Source organism: Gouania willdenowi, chromosome 3 (genome assembly GCF_900634775.1).
Source record: "Gouania willdenowi chromosome 3, fGouWil2.1, whole genome shotgun sequence".
In the NCBI taxonomy this organism is placed as follows: domain Eukaryota; kingdom Metazoa; phylum Chordata; class Actinopteri; order Blenniiformes; family Gobiesocidae; genus Gouania; species Gouania willdenowi.
In genome coordinates, this window is record NC_041046.1 from 35687270 (window position 1) to 35705256 (window position 17987).

Consider the following 17987-nt stretch of genomic DNA (forward strand, 5'->3'; position numbering starts at 1 on the left):
TTTTCCCACCTTTTTTCTACACATAGGACACAAAGCGTACATTAAGAATGTCATGTTGTATATTTCTATGCAGCTCTTTCTTCATTTAGACATAGCAAGGCAAGGTACGGCACATTTATTTGTAAAGCACATTTCATATGCAAAGTAATTAGATGTGATAAACATGCAGACTGAGTTTAAAAACCAACAATAAAATACAATTCACAATAAGGGCAAATAAATCTCCGCCAAGCGCCAAATCTCCTCTTTGCCAGGTATTGGTACCATGATCATTCACACTTTTAAGCCTAGGAAGAATTCTATATCCATATTAATAACAATACAGTAGGTCCAAATGTATGAGCACCCCCATTTAAAGAAAGGAGAAACATTTGAAAATGAATGAAATGTGCAATCTGAATTGAAAAACCAAACCGACATAACTGAGTCAAATTTCATAAAGAGCAGTCAATTACAAACCAAAATGGGAAATTTTGAAACATTGCCAATGAGGATCTAATTTCTAAAACTGATCCAGAATCAGTAGATTAATTTGGATCTTCTCCAAAATTGAATTAGAATCAGAAAACTTTATTTACCCATACAGGCCATTCAGTTGACATCTCCCAGTTTGATAAATAAAAATAAAAAGCACATGTACCGGTATGTTGCTTCTGCAGCACAACAGTCATTCATTAAACATACGACTCCAACACTCAACTCTCATCTGTCAGTAAAGCAGTTGGACTAATGGTTTCACAGCGGCAATATTTTGTACATGTACAATATGCAAATGAATGAATAAATCGAATAATAATAAAGTGACAGAGCACGAGTATACTCATTAAAATTGCCATTCTACAGCCTCATAACTGAAGGAATCAAAGATGGAATCTGTAATGGCACAAGGTCTATCTTTGGCTAAGCTTTAGTCAAAATTCATTCACCTTTGACGTAAACCTATAAACAGACAAACAAACAATGAAATAAATGCCTGTGAAAATATGACCTCCATGGCAGAGCTAATGGATATAAAACAGATTTTAGGAGGCTGGCTCATAACATGAACACATTCTCACGTGTTGTGAATATTAAGCAGCGCTGCAGAGCTTTGCACTGTCTACAAGAAACCTGTTGAGTTTAGAAAAGTACTGCCTCGAGGAAAAGATGGCAAAAAGAAGATTAACATGCAGGAGAAGAGGTAATTCACAACTATCAAGAGTTGTAAGTCATGTTTAGCCTTTTACTACCACACTACTATCAGTTCTTCCATTGTATTACAGGGGACGTTAGTGAGTGCAGCATCTCTGCTAAGAAACTACTTGAAGCAACGCCAACATGTCTGATGTTTTTATTTAGGGAAAAATCACACCTGCTGCCTCCGGGCTTTTATTCTGAAGGCCGTTTTCCTCCCTGGGTAATTTGTGCCACTTTTACTCCTGCTACCTGCTCAGCTGTGTCTCATCTGCTCATTAACTCTCCCTATATTTAAGCACTTCATCTAGTTTACAGATTATCTGCGTTACCATGATCATCATTCTATGGAGGTAAAGTTGCGTCTTCATTATTCGATCCAAAAAAAAATGGTTAAAAAAAAAATATACATATTTTCAATCAAGGAAAAAAAACTGTCTGAGACCCAAATAATTGCATTTGAACACTTTATTTCTTTGATTGAAAAATGTTTGTTTTGTTTTTTGTTTTTTGTTTGTTTGAAGTAAATCTTTTTGAATTTGGGACAAATAACAGGTAGTACATTTGTGTCTATTATTCAATTTAAAAATAAAGCGTTTCAATCAAAGAAAAGTGTTCAAATGCAATTATTTGGGTCTCAAATATATATATTATATATATTTGCATTCAAACACTTTGTCTTTATAAATATTTACTTTTGATTGAAGTAAAATTTTTTGAATTTGGGCCATGTAATGGGTCTTTATTATTAAATTAAAAAATAATAATAAAGCATTTCATTCAAATAAAAAGTGTTCAAATGCAATTATTTGGGTCTCAAATATTCTTTAGCAATTGAACATTTTTTTTTCTTTCTTTGAAAATATAAATTTTTGATTAAAGTAAGTGTCCACCCTTTCCTCTGCACACACCCAACACAGCATAACGTGGATGGCTGTTCATCATAGGAATGGGATCCACACAAGGTTCCTGCTGCTTAACAGAAGGTTTTCCTTGCCGCCATGATGAATTCATGTTGGGTGTGGGATACATATGTATGTATCCATAAAATGAAGAGTCCGTCCTTAAGACTGCTCTACTGTAAAGTGTCTTGAGATACCATTGGTTATGATTTGGCGCTATACAAATAAAAGATTGATTGATTGTATGAGTCAGCTGTTGGGTCAATCTGACTTGTTCCTCACAGAAATCATGACTCAGACCGAAGATGACACATTTCCATTCAAATCACAGGGAAATCAATCACAGGCGGCCGTGATGTCTACAGCCTCCTGTCAGGTTCTTTACTTGTACTGTACATATGGTGCAGGTCAGAGTCAATGCATTTGTCATAATGTGAAGGTTCTCAGGTTTTTTTCTGGGCTGTTTTGTTTTCCTAATCCAAACCACTATTGATAAGCCCTACTGCAGACATAGGCAACTGGGTCCAAATGCGGCCCTCGGTCTAATTTTGTGTGGCCCCCAAAACAAAATTGTAATTCATGAAGTTGGAAGTTATATAGCAAAACGCACACAATGTCAACAAAGGTACACAAAATGAAGACGCATGAAATAAAATGACTAAAAAAAACCACAACGCATACAAAAGGACTTCAAAGACGCATAAAATGTCAATGGAATTGCACAAAACGACAACAATACCACAAAAACACACTCGTTAAACTCTTATTGACAAGAAAATGGACAAAATGAATTAAAAACACACAATGTCTAAAAACAAAGAACCACACAAAAGGACTACAAAGACAAAACTGTGTTTTTCCTGTTTGAATGCTCAGATTGGTCATCATTACTCTAAATGCTGACATGATCTTGATAATGTGGCCCTCAGACCATACAATCATATTTTTGTGGCCCCGCCCTGATAAAAGTTGCATCTTTGCCCAATTGTACATGTTAAATCCCCTTTGATGCTTTAAGTTTTACCAATCTTCAGGTAATAGCAGCCTCGGGAATAAGGTGACAGGGCAGCGAGACTAATTTGTGTCAAATTACATGTGTTACAGTTAAGGCTGGGCAATATATTGAGTTTACTTGTTTGCCAATATAGAAAATAATGTCTATATCAATATATTTTTTATTTTATAGCTTTTTTTTTTTTTATTAAAATAAAAACATTAGGAGTTCCTGCTTTCACTACTTCTCAGAACAGCATGAAAAGCACAGTTGGATGGATTTCTGTGTGCGTTCTAATCCAGACCTTCCCCGAAACAAGCCACACAACAGAACTCACTCACACGTGCTGTCCCTTACAGGAGGAAAAGCCAAAAGTGACACTTTGTGCAGCTGTTGTGTGGCATTTTGCATCAGAAAATGTAACCTAGAATTGTCTTTTTGGTAAGACCTTGTGTTAAAAAATATAGAGATTTGTATTGAATATTGCCATTTTGAGAAAAAATATCTATTAGTTTTGCTCCATATCGCCCAGCCCTATAGTTATAGTATAAATTTAAAGAAAGTGTTAAGAATTAAGCAACCTAGAGCTGCAACTCACCACATTTCTAATGTGGGTCACTTGTGTTCAGGGCCATATGTTGCTCTAACTTGATCTTTTTTACTTAAGAAAAAAAAAACGTAAGTTCTTTGGTTCTACGAGCTGCTGTTGCAGAAATTACTCAAGGACTTCTGCTGGTTTTGATAGAAATGAGACAAATACAGGACATTATGTCCATGAGTGGCCGTAAGAGCACATTTAATATCTTTGTTAAATAATACAGATACACATAATACAAATAGACCTGCAGCTTGGCAAGACTCACCACCAGATTACATATACAACATTTTAAAGCACTTATGTGTATTTTTCAGTATTTGTAGATACAAACATTTAAAACCTGCTGATGACAGAACTCACAGTATCACAACACCTGTCATTGTAAGCTATACGCACTTTACAACAACATTGTGTCATCAAACATCACATTTAAGTATTAAATACAATACAAAAGTATTTAAATCACATTTCATTGGATGTCCTTTTTCTATAATCAGATCAAGTAGTTTAGACAAACAGAAACACTGGCTGTTCTTCTTTTAAAAGAAGAAAATCACAGATTTTAAAAATCTGTGTGAGCTGACAACACAAAACAATTAGGATTTAACATCATTTGCAATTTTGCACACACAAATACAAACAAAATAAATAAAGTGAAGAATAAATAGATGATGATCTACAGTAGTTATGGTTTTTATATAAAGTAGTGAACACCTGTCACACACAGTTCTCCTGGCAAATCTGTCCCTCATTGATCATGGGCAGACTAATGGCTACGGATGGATGAGTGCTGCGGACACTAGTGACACGTGTGCTGTAGCGGCTCTGACCTTGTGAGGAGCGTTTGATTATCATGTACCAGCAGCAGCACAGTTGCTTGTTAAACTGCTTCTTAAAGGTGTTGCTAAGCAGATAAAGTGCAAAAGGGTTGAGGCAGGAGTTGGTAAAGGCCAGGATACGAGCCGCAACGCTGCACACAAAGTGAAGCATTGAAGTGTCCACCTGGATATAATAGAGGAGCAACAGTTACTGGAAGGGTGGTGGTGGGGTCAATGCACAATTGTGTCTGTAGAAAAGAGTGAAGTATTTCTTTCATCAATCGGAACACATTAATCTGTAAATGTCATCATGACATAAAGAAAGTCAAGGTGGCTTAAATTCAGCAAACAAGTGCTTCAACATTTAATTCCTGCTGTTTGTTCAATTAATTAGTCTGTTTACAGGTTGGTCATTCAGTTTTATAATAATGTATCATCAGTTGACTAGTTAATTGTGTTCTTCTCCCTGTCTCTAGGCAGCACTATGAGGTCAGAAAGAGTCATAAATATGAATCAATTCCAACCACATTTAGTGACTCCAAGCCTGGAACATTATTATAGTGAATCTAATGTTGTTTCCACTGTATTTGTCTGTTCTCATTATATTTTAATCCAACTGTTATGGAGGTTTGGATAAATAGAGATGGAGTCAAGCTTTAGGGTTGCTGGTCAGATGTGGACATAGGGTTTATTATGTGAAAGTAACCGATTATAGTACTCGCGTTACTGTAATTGAGTTGCTTTTATCGGTACCTGTACTTTTTTTGAGTATATTTCTAAATCAGTAATTTTACCTGTACTCAAGTATATTTTAAAAGAAGTAAAGTAATTTGTTACATTTCTACACCTACAGAGTAAATTCATATTTTTTGTGATTATCTTTCTATTTCCTTTTCATGGTCATTGAATATGATCTGTATGTTCTCAACACTGAGCCACTTTCTTGTGTTCAGGTTGGGGTTTCTACCTATTATGTTGTTACTCACATGGCACATTTACCATGGCACTGTTTAAGAGTTCATGAATTTACCTTTTCTTAGAGCCTGAGCATTTTTTTAAATTATTATTTTGAATTCATTGGTTTTATTTTTATTTCAAAAAGAATCATACATTTTGACAAACCTTTTATTTTATAGATGTGCCTTTGTGGAAAATCAATTAAGGTCCAATTGTGCAAGATCTGGTCTCTTCCTTTTTAAGTTTATACATGAGATGTTTACTGTATGCAAGGGAACCCTGGCAAGATTTATGACTAAAAATAAACATGGGGGGGTGAAACTAACTTGTACTATTTAATTGGGATTATTTTCACTTGTACTTGAGTATTTTTTTGAAGGATTTTCCTGTAGTTGTGCGGAACTTCAGTAGAGTTTAAATCAAGAAACAGTACTTTTACTTAAGTATGATATAGCAGTATAATTTACACCTCTAAACCAGCCTCTCTGTTCATGCGTGCACTATCGGTGTGCTGTGGTATCTGGCCTGCTTAGGGCAGTCTGACCTGAACTCACCAGGAGACAGAGGTTTGTAATGACTTTATCGCCAATTGGCATTTATTGATATAAATGACATCAACTTGCTGGAAATGTACCACCTGTGTATAATCCCACAATTCTAAATTAAATAAATGTTCATTTTTCTGAAGGACAAAATTAAAATCTATTTATATTACTAATTTTTTAAAGGTAATCACTTTTCCCATTACTGCCAGAAGCTTAATCAAGATGCATAACAGGATCTTCCCTGCGGTGGATAACTCGCGGAAAAACGTAATTCACTCTGCAAAGGCTACTATTTATGACAATCTAAATGCATGCAGTCTGGGTTTCACATTCTCTGCACGCTCTGCTAGGGCATCTGACATTTGAATATCCTAACTCACAATAATACATATCTATTACTTGGCAAACTAGAGACAAAATGAATAAATATTGTACAAATCTGCACAATATAGGCCTGTTTTAATGTTTTCTGTCAAATTATGCATTTATCCAACCTTCTTCATTATTTCCAGAGTCAGAGGTTATTGGATCCTCTACGAGGCTAAGACAAAACTTCACAGACTGTACAAGCAAGCTGGACTCATGGGAGATTGTGAAACATGTCATGTAAAGTAATCCATCCATTTTCCAACCTAACCCTAACATTATTTTAATATTTTTCTGTGCGGCATTGAACAGATTTCAACACATCTTAATCATAACTACAAACTTTAATGAAGAATTTAAAAAAAATTTTAAGTCTAACCACCAACCTCCTAACCCTAAACTTGAATCTAAATCCTAACCTGAATCTTGCATAAACTATAAAACCCAGGCTTTCAAACCTAACTGGACTCTAAATCTGCAGGGCCACATGTAATAACTTCCAATTGACATACAACAGATTGAAATTTGTTGAAAGCAGCACAAAAAACTGGAGGAAATTGTGTTGGTAAGCACAAAACATTAGATCAGGGGCATCAAACTCATTTTACTTCAAGGGCCAAATATGAAGTCATTTGATCTTAAGTGGGCTGCAGATTTTTGGCAGGAAAATTAGCCGTTTCAAAATTATATGTTGTGTAAAGTGAAAATTTTGGGACATTAAAGTACATAATCATGGAACATGGAGTTTTCCTAAAGCTTATAAATGTCATTGAAATCCGTGAAAATGATGAAGCGCACGCCTTCGTTGATTTGATCAGATTACCACAAGGTGAAGATCGGACATATTTTTCTGTCTGAGCCACAGTCTTTTCTCCTCATATTAATGACAGATTAAGTTTTGTTTGTGTGGAAAGCCTGATTTTATTAACTTCTTACATTCCTGCAATCAAAAATGATCAGCGCGCATTCGTCGTCATCATCATCGTCTGTCATCAATGTTTCACTTGCTATTTACTCTTGTAGTGTGATCAAACTGTGGCTTTACGTTACACGCAGTGTTAAAATAGTTTAATCAGTCTGACGTCTGTCAGAGTTTCCTTTACCAAGCTGCAGCAGTTGACGTGCACACCACGGAACACAACTGATCAGCTCCGCGACACACCCCCTTCCAGGACATGGAGTGGACGGCACGGATAAAATATAATTAAATGTAACACGCAGTCAAAAACAGCACCACTGTGTGGCTTCTTTGACTCACGCGCATGGGAGAATAGAGCCCTAAATGAATTACTGTGATAGTTTCACAATCCCATGTGAGATCATGTTGGGACAGGATACAACTCGTATTTACCTCAGAGTAGTGATAGGAGCGATATAAGTAGATGACGTGACTGGGCAACCAGCAGACTGCGAAGAGAACAACAAACACCAGCACCGTCTTGGCCAAACGCTTTCTTGATTCAACCTGTTGGTTAAAGAGGAAAAAACATAATTAATCTGCAAATGTTATCACTGTAAATCCAGAGTGTTATCGCTGACCTGATGCTTTGCATGCATGTTCCCCTCCACAGGCATATTAGAGGCACTTTTCCACAGGCTCTGAGCAATAAAAGTGTAGTACATGGATATGACCAGCAGGGGAATGATGTAGAAAATAAGGAAAGAAGCCATGGAGTGGATCTGGGGGTGCAGTTTCCCTGCATGGGGGTAAGGAGCGCAGGTGATGAAGCTCTCATTGGTGGAGGGGATGTTGAAGGTGTGGAGGTCAGAGAACACGGCCTCGGGTATGGCAAGGATCAGGGAGGCCATCCAGATGAGAGCTGCCCGCAGGAAAATACCGCTGGTGGTGGATGTTTGGACATCCAAGGGCTTCACAATGGCCCTATATCTGACAGACACAATACAATCAATCACGTACAGTTCTGGAGGTATTTTGAACTGCGTCACAAATATTACATTCCAATCCAGTGTGTCCTGTTGCCATTACCAGCAAAACATAGTCAGGAATTTTGCATTTTGAACTTAAAGTGTAAATACACCCTAAAACCACTTGTTTTCTACTAAATACATACATTATCTCTAAAAAGCATAATGAATCTAAACGTATCATGAACCTCAAAGTTTATGTTCTTTTCAGCTGCACAACTCTTGCCTAAAGCCTGCATCCTATAGTTTAAACAGGTTCCATGCTTGTGCTTGTATTATTTTTATTAAAAATAATACAAGTCGTGACTGAAGTGACCAGGTCCCGGTATGAGGGGAAGCGACTCTCGCCAACCAGGGGTAAGGCGAAACAGCTGCTCCCCGTCTTCCCAGAGCTGTTGGATGAGGTGGCACGCTCCTGGAAGGACTGGCCGTTCACTAACAGGGGTGTGGTTTACCGGATGCTTCTCCGGACTGCAAGGACATGGAGGGCCTGGGCCTACTCCACATGCCTCCGGAAGAGCCGCTGGTTACTGCTGATGGGCTGTGGCGTGATGCACGAGGGGCGATCGGTGAGAGGATGCTGGTCTCCAGCGATCCCACATCCATTACTTGGAACTCTCAGCGGTGTTCCTTGCACCATGTCCACCATGTCCTGGTGAGGATGGACAATACGCACCTGCTGGCTCGCAGGCTGATCCTGTGGAGTTGCGGATGCCTCTCCTTGCTCAGGGTGACACACATTCCGGGGGCCCTGAATTCCGGTGCAGACCTGTTGTGCGGGGGTGCACTGTGTTAAGGGGAGTGGGGACTTCACCATACGGGACACATCCCCTTTCAGTGCTCCGAGGGAGTGATCTTGTCATTTCTGCAGAAGCTGATTGACAAACAGAGGAGTTTCTCCACAGTGAAAGTCTATCTGGTGGCTAACGCTGCCTGTCATGTGGGCTTTGGGGACAAAACGGCGAGTCAGCATCCACCGATTGTTTGTTTTCTGAAAGGGGCACACAGGCTCCTCCCTTGGCCAAGCTGCTGGTGCCACCATGGGATTTGGCTGTGGTCCCGGAGGCACTTAAACGTCCTCTAACCAATGGGGCACACAAACTTGAAGTTTGTGTCCCTAAAGGTGGTGCTGTTGCTGGCTTTGGCGTTACTAAGCCACGCCTGTCACACTGGATGGTGGAGGTGATTGCTTTGGCTTATTCTAGTCAAGGTCTGCAGCCGCCTGTGGGCTTGTGTGCACATTCGACTCTGGGTTTAGCCACTTCCTGGGCCTTGTTCAGGGGAGTGTCTGTTCAGGATATTTGTGCAGTGGCAAGTTGGTCCACAACCCTCACTTTTGTCTGGTTTTACCGTCTTGATGTCTCTGCTTCGTGTGTGGCACGGGCGGTTCTCCTGTACTGATTAGTACAGTACTGCCCTGCGGGATGGTGTAGCGTGCAATAGGCTTGTCTGCAATACAGGAGCTACAATATTCCATACTGAGATATCGGAACAAATTTTATGAAAGAGAACTATAGGTTGTTTACATAACCCCGGTTCTCTGAGTGATATGAGTGAGATGTCTCACAAAGACGAGCCTTCTTGCCGCCTGAGTGAGAAGAGGTTTGTTTATTGAATGCCAATGTATTCTCCGCCCACTCTACTTATAGTAGGTGGGACTACCTGTCGCGGATGAATACATTTCACCAGCCAATCAGGTTGGCTTTATGAGAAAGGGCTTCTGTGATATGACGTAGTGTTGTGGTAGTCGAGACTGGTCTTGGTCTCGAGACCAAATTTTAAAGGTCTCGTCTCGTACTCTGAAGCATTTTGACTCGGTCTTGTCTCGGACTCGGGATTTTCCGTCAAGACCGTTCGAGACCAGCACTAATTCCTGCTATTTTTAAACTTTTTTATAATGTGATAATAACACGGAGAAGAACGGCATAAAACAATCTTTTATTCATTCTTTAATCCACCCCGTATAATGACCACAACCTTCCCTAATGTGACTGAGTGACGTGTGTGTGTCTGGCTACGGTTTCAGTTTGGACCGTGGAGCGCAAGGGAGATGTGAACTAATCACCGGTAAAAAAAATCACAGTAAAACTCTCGAAAAAAATCACCAGTAATAAATATTATCTCTCTGGTAAAGACAGTAGCTCTAACAACAGGTAAAATGATGAACTGATGATATTACAGCCTGTGCAGCAGTATGGGGGACTCATTTACTCCGCCTCTGGGTCCTAGTGCCAGGTAACAGGTGAAGCCTGTTCCGTTTACCGAGGTCCGAGTGTGTTTAATAAGTCCGTGTGTGTCCGTGTGAAAGTCTGCATGTTTATGCCTCTGTCCATCCACTCTTTTCATTACATCCATATCTTTTAAGGCTTTTATTACAAAGTGTCGGCTGTAGTCCGGGCCGCCGCCATCTTGGATTATGTCGTCACCAGCGCGTCTGGACTCAAATAACTGTAAAGAGGTCTTATATTAGTGGTGTTTTTTGTGTCTTTAGACTCCAATTACATTCATGTATATCATATGTTCCCTACAATATAAACAGGTTCACAACAGAAACTATTTTTTATAGTTTATGTTTCCACTGTATCCAGAATAATAATAATAATTCTGAACAAGAAGTATTGATTGATTTGTCACATGACTGTTGCAGGGTTTGAGTTTGCTTTATTTAGTTTCACATCTACCTGTAGCTCTTTGTTTTTAGACGCTGACAACTTGTTTGTAGTTTTATTTCAGAAAGTTTCACTTTTACAGTTGCAGCTGGAAACCTTTGTTAATTGAATATCGTAGTTACATTACAGCAACCAAATTAATGTGTAAAGGCTTTTTCTTGTGAAATCTGTGACCTGTTGACCTGCACAACTCAAAGAATCGGAATCAAGAATCATTATTTCTTGGTAGAAATGCTTTTAAACACTTGTACAAACTGTACATTCAGCTGACAAAAAAATCTTGTTTTCAAATATGTAGAATAATTGTGAATTTATCAGTAGCAGTAGTAGTTTTAATATTTTAGTTAATTTTTTGCAGGCACCTTTTTTGTCCATCAAATGTTTTTAAAATAAACTAAAATTAAAGAGAGAATGTTATTTAACTGTCGAACCTTGTCATAATTTTATTTATATATTTTTTTAAATTGAAAAAAAAAATGTTTATGGTCTTTGTCTCGGTCTCGGCTTGTCTCGGTCTTGGTCTTGACTCGGTCACGGCTCCCGAAAGTCTGGTCTCGGTGCATTCTGGTCTCGGGCAAGTCTTGGTCTTGGATAGTGTGGTCTTGAACAGAACACTAATATGACTTGGAGGCATATATCCTATAGTGAGACATCTCACTCATATTACTCAGAGAACAGGGGTTATCTAAATAACCTATAGTTTTTTTTAAGGCTTTTCTTTTTAGTATAGACTGTGTCTTAGCTGCTCCAGGAGCCCCACCCATAATCTAATTTCTTTAATTTCCCCCCTCGTGGCACGTTACCCGAAGTTACTTTCATAACGATACCTCCATATTTTTGGGAAAAAATATCAATGAAATGCACAATCCGGATCTGATCTGAATGAAACCCGTGGGGTAATTGAAGAACCAACCAAAAATATGTAAACATGAGTAAAATCTTGAAATTTCACTAATGATAAGATATTTGAAACTGATCCAGAATCAGCATCTGGATCCCCTCCAAAATGTAATGGAATCCTTTATGGTATAAGTTCTGTTTTTGGTTCAAGTTTTGTCAAAATCTGTTAGATACTTTTGATGTAATCCTGCTAACAGAAAAATAAATACAGAAATGCCTTTTTTATAATATTTCTTCCTTGGTGCAGGTAACTAAAGATATTTAGATGTTTCTGCAGAGGAAACCATAAAGTAGAGCTTCTTATCATTCAAAAATTATACTAAGTTATATGTTCATTCATAGATCATTATTGGTTATGCTCCCAATGCCAGAATTCAATACTTAAGTTTTCTTAGCCAAGGCCCAATGCTTCCTATTGAGGACTAGATGTTCCATGTATGGCCTAGGTCATACCTGTCAACCTCAGTCTATCACCATTTGTGTTTAAGTGTATGATGGCTCAGTGATTATGATTGACATTGTGGTGTACTTTGGGACAATTTGCTCATGCAGTTGGCCCATTAGTAAGTTACTTTGTACAGAAAAAAAACTGAAAACGCATTAAGTTTGACAAAGGTCAGACATGCAATGATTGTTATTGAGGAGAAGATTAAGGATGTAAAAAAAAAAATAACAAAATGTTTTATCCGAACAATGCTTTCCTTATATCCTAAGCAGAGCATTGTGGTAGCATGCGTGAGTGAGAACAGACCTAATTAAAGTTTTGTCTTTGAAATGTCAAGTGAAAGGTGTTATAAATTCTCATGAGCTGCTATAATGCAGATGTAAAAGCTGGGAAGGTTCAAAGAGAAATCAATACAAAAGACCATTAATTTATTTATTGCTCATCCTTGTAAAATTAAAGCATATTCAAGAGCCTTATAGGGGGAGACCAAATGGATATCAAAGTCAAAGTCAGCTTTATTGTCAATTCCTTTGCATGCACAAACATACAAGAGAATCGAGAAGACGTTTCTCACTTCCCACGGTGAACAGATAAAGTGCTCAGGCACAGCAGAAAAGACATTCCTATACTAAAGGTAGACATACAATTTTTACAACAGATCAAACATTTACTAATACCAAATACTAAAACTAATACTAATATATAAATACTAAATACTAATATATAAATACAGTGTGTAGGTGGGAGTAGCAGCATGAGTTCCTATATAGTTTATGATAGTGCAAAGGCAAAACGGTTTTGGCGGCATAAAAAAAAATTCTGTATATACAGTAGTAGTGCAAGAGTGATAGTACAAAGAGCAGTCAGTAAAACAGTAATAAATAACAGCATTTTCAGTCTTTTTGCTATTTTGGTGGGGGGGGGGGAAGGATTCAGCTGGTGGATGTGACAGAGGGGAGAGAGTTCAGCTTCCTGACAGCTTGGTGGATGAAGCTGTTGGTGAGTCTGGTGGAGCGGGCACGGAGGCTCCTATACCTTCTCCCAGAAGGCAGGACGCTGAACAGACTATGTGCGGGATGGCTAGCGTCTCTCACAATCGAGGTAGCTTTTCTGGTGAGGCGGGTGATGTACAGTATATGTCTTGCAAGGAGGGGAGTGGGGCACCAATTATCTTTACCATTCCAGATTTTTTCCGTCCTTCCACCTATTGACTGCTGTTCAATTACTGGGCAAAATATCTTTACAACCACAAGACTCTGATCTGATGCTTAGGACATGCTACTCTACTGTGCCACAGTGTACATTTAGTTGAGAACTAATAATCTGGTGCAGATGTGCTAAACTAGCCTGTCATGTCTTTAAAATGTGTACAAGGTTTCTCCTAACCTTTTACTCTGCTATACCCCCCAAAAAAATAATGAATCAGCCCATGCTATATTTATTTGATGAAAATTACTCTTCCTGCTCCTATAATTACAGTGGATCATTACAAACTACTTTGCTTATTGCCGCTTTTTGTGGCTGTAATTACACATAAGAATGGTCACATGACTTCAATGAGTCAGGAAAATTTCAAAGCACTTCGAATCAACAACTGTTGGTCACTGATAAAACATTCATATCTATCTGTCTTCAGTGAGTTCAGTCAAAGTCAGCTTTCTTGTCGATTTCACTATATGTACAAGACATGTAGAGAATCAAAATTACTGTTCTCTCTGCCCGAAACATTTACAAACACAAAAAACACAACAATGTAGAATTGCTAAATTATAAAGACAGAGACAACAACAACAATATCTACAGTAGCGTGCAGATATACAAATAAATATGTATAAATTTAAATTGACTTATCAATCAAACAATCAAGCGATTATTTGAAAAAGGATGAACAGGAAAAGGGGAAATTATAAATGTGGTTGAGTTCTGTTCTGCTAGAAATTAGAATGTATGTCTGGGCTTCCTGAACTAGGAGGAAAAAGAATTGATTGTATATGGGGAAGTCCTGAGGAATGACATAGCACTGTTAGTAACTCAAAGTGAATCTTTTTTACAACAATCAAAGCTGTAAGGTTTTCATTTTATTTACAAAACCTTTGCACTAATTTTGCAGTTTTTATACATCAAGGCCTCTCCAGTAAGTTTTGCTCTCTCTCTCTTTCCCAGACTCGGTTTCAGAGCACAAGATTTCACCATTTGTTTGACTCATTCAGACCTCTTTCCAGTCTTTTCAGTGAAACATTGCATCAAATACATTCACATACACAGTGCTTACTGTATAGAGCATTTAGTTTCAATGAAACCGCATCGCCGTCAACTCCTTTGAAACTCCGAAGCATAGCATTTTTTATTCCACAATATACAGACGTCAATCAAGCCTGCATGTAGCCAACATAGCGTGTAGACTTATCCGACTAGCATTTATTTATTCAGAGGCTCCCAAACAAAGACCCTCCAACCTTAATGCACACAGAAACGGACTGCATACCCATTCTTCATATAATGATGTTTGTGTGGCACTGTGCCGGGCCTTACTGTATGGCACTAACGCACTTACCGGTACCTTGTGTTATCCTGTGGCTCATTCATGGCTTGCATTGTGAGCAATTGCTTTCATTAAATGCCAAAATGTAGTGACTCCAAAATAGAATGGGTCCTGTACCTGTTAGATGCTCTACCGCCTTCATAAAGGAAGCAGAGTGGCGATGTTTTTCACTTCGGAATGAATTATTCAAAATTAAATTATTCAAAATGAAAGTGTTCTGCTTCGTGTTTAAATGGAAATGGTAATTCCGAATTGAGGTTTACATGGAAAATAGGTTTATTTGGCTTTATTCAATCCAGGTTTAGGTCTGGGGGCTGGGAAGTGTTCTGATTGGACAGGGGGGGAGAATACACACAACAAAGCCTTTCTTTTGGCTACAACATAGAAGACCACATGATAACCGTTTTCACTTTCATTTTGATTGTAGTTTTGAAGCAGCATCTCTATTTTGGTCCGCTAAGCAGGAGAAGGGAGATAGGAACTAATCACCTGTAAATAAAGCCCAGCAAAACGCCAGAAATCAATAACCAGAAATAAATATTTGCCCCCTTGTAAAGATAGTCGCTCTAACTGGTACACTGGTAAACTTGGTGATATTACAACCTGTACATGCAGTACAGGGATGCATTTACTCCGTCACCGGGTTTTAGTATCACCGGTCCGAAGAAGCCTGTTCCATTTGCCTATGTCTGCGAGTGTGTAATAAGTCTGTGTATCTGTGTGAATTTCCACACGTTTATGCTACTGTCCATCCACTATTTGCATTATATCAATGTCTTCTAAGGCTCTTATTAAGAAAATAGTCTCGGCTCTAGTTTGGGCCGCTATCTTGGATTATGTCGTCACTGGCCGAGCATGTGCAGAATGTCTGGAATTAACAAAGCAGAATTAAACATTTACAAGATAGAGCAATTATTACACTTGGAATTGAAATCGGAGTAAACCAGCCACCTAATTTGGATTTAAGTTTAATTCGGAATTAGATTTGCATTCGGAATTGTTTACAAGGTCAGTGTAAAGAGGGTTTCACTTTTGTTCTGAATTAAAGAGAAATTAAAGCTCCCATGTAAACGTGGCCGACGTTCAGGTGAAACATGTAACAGCATGGAATCGAAGCGAGACAAAGCGTAGTGATGTTACGAGATGTGTCAAGTGTATGACGCGTGTTTTGAGTAATGGAGGGGCCGTTTCCTCAAAGGCCTGCTTTATTAGAAAGAGGAGCCGAAAATAATGACGAGCGAAGCTTCGCTGTACCATGTGACAGCTTCAGGAAGCGGTTCTGAGTTTGTCAGAAGATTTAGCAGCAACATAAAACCTTCAGGCTCTGTTAAACATGTGGGTTTTGATAGAGTTGTAGTTAGTTTAAAGTTCTGATAGTTTATATAGATTGGATACCAGACTCTGTACTCACATAGCATTTTGATAGTTCAGATGTAGTCTACCACTATACGTGGTAAAGATACAGCTACCTATGATTATAAACCTGGCCAGGACGTGCTTTCGTGTGGACATGAAGCTTCGAAAGGTGAACCCTTTCTCAAAGCAATTGGCTTGGTCTGATGCCTCATGAGGCTTCATCTCACCATCACAACAAAGCAGTCAACAGGAAATACCACAACCCAGCTCCCCTCTCTACTGCTGACAAACCCGGAAAACACGCCTCTTTCACGTCCTTCACGTGACCCCAATTCCAGTGCGTTACCACAGCAACCAAACATGACGTCCCACATAAACACACGTGCAACATTATGGCTCCTACAGCTCCATTGATGCAGTGCATTGAAATGCATCGATTGAGGCCAAGGTTCAGCATTTTCTCATCTGAGCTACTGTATCTATTGTTTCTAGGATGCCTTTTACATTTTTTCTTAATTAAAAAATAGATACTCAAACAGTAAATTTAATATTTTTCCCCTTTATCTAAACAAAAACAAAAAGTTTTAAAAGACATTTTACATTTTTCTTTAATTTGGTGCATGGTTTGTTATTGGATGAGAGTGGGTCCAGACCAGTTAAAAGCTCATTTTTAGCCCAGTTTATTTACTTGGCCATTGTCACTTGTGCTGATGTAAAAAAGAAAGAAAAATAACGTCACTATAGCAATATAATTACAGCTTAACTTAAATTACATTCAAGTGAAACTGTGCAGGGTCCGAGTTATACAAATAAGCAACAGGTTGAGTTTGGGAAACATTTCTTCATGATGTTTTATTTATGCACTTCATGCATTGGCTATTAATGTTTTCTTTTGTTCATTTGTACCTATCTGTCAATATGAGGTGTCAAAAACGGTGAACTTCTTTTTTCTGAAGGTAATTATATATCGACTAATGGATCAATGCAGGTAAAAACAGTGACATTTATCTCTTTACAAGCAGCGCAGCCTCACGTCCAACGTGCGTAATAGTCCCCTGATCGATACTATATGTAAATATTTACACAAATGGAAGTTTGCACATGGAATTGATTATATAAGTATCTGGATTATCCAGCTGTCATTAAAAAACATTTGTTTTGAAACACATAAAATAATTAAACAAGAGAAGTAGTAAGGGCTGACCTGTCTGCAGAGAGAGCTGTGAGGGTGAACACGGAGACCCCCACGGAGGTGAGCTGGATGAAGGGGATGACTTTACATCCGACCCTCCCGAACAGCCACACTTCGGACAGGTACCGGCTGGCGTCCACCGGAGCGCAGGTGACCAGCAGCAGGACGTCTCCCAGCGCCAGGCTGGACATGAACAGGTTGGGGACGTTCCGGGTGGATTTTGCTGAGCAGAATGTCTTGATAAGCGTGATGTTTCCGATCAGCCCCAACACGCTGATCACAGCGTAAACTGAGGCGATGGACACACCGATGAGCCACATCGTCCGTGTCTAGGGCTGAAGTTAAGCGATGCTCAGAGACGCGTTTTGGAGCGTGTTTGTGCGCCATCCACTGACGCGCAACTGACGAGTCATGACCAGATGAGCCTCTGTGGGCCAATAATGAGTGAAGCATGCACCTCAGACTGTCACTCTCAGGTGCACATCAGCGTTTAGGGTTTTATTTCTTTCATATTTTACGTTTTTTCTTATTCTTATTTTACAGTAATGTAAGGAAGTCCGTTTCCACCACTAAAAAAATAAAAAAATCACCAAGGAAAGTTATA

At 38.8% G+C, this 17987-nt stretch overlaps 1 protein-coding gene across 1 annotated transcript; it reads right to left on the bottom strand.

Moving 5' to 3' along the window:
• Nucleotides 1–4295: 4295 nt before the first annotated feature.
• grpr (gastrin-releasing peptide receptor) lies at nucleotides 4296–17759 on the bottom strand. The gene is made up of 4 exons (XM_028475357.1): nucleotides 17396–17759; nucleotides 7893–8241; nucleotides 7705–7818; nucleotides 4296–4669 (listed from the first exon to the last, which is right to left on the bottom strand). Exons 1-4 carry the CDS (start codon nucleotides 17701–17703, stop codon nucleotides 4385–4387), a joined length of 1056 nt encoding a protein of 351 aa, XP_028331158.1. The 5' UTR covers nucleotides 17704–17759; the 3' UTR covers nucleotides 4296–4384.
• Nucleotides 17760–17987: the final 228 nt, after the last annotated feature.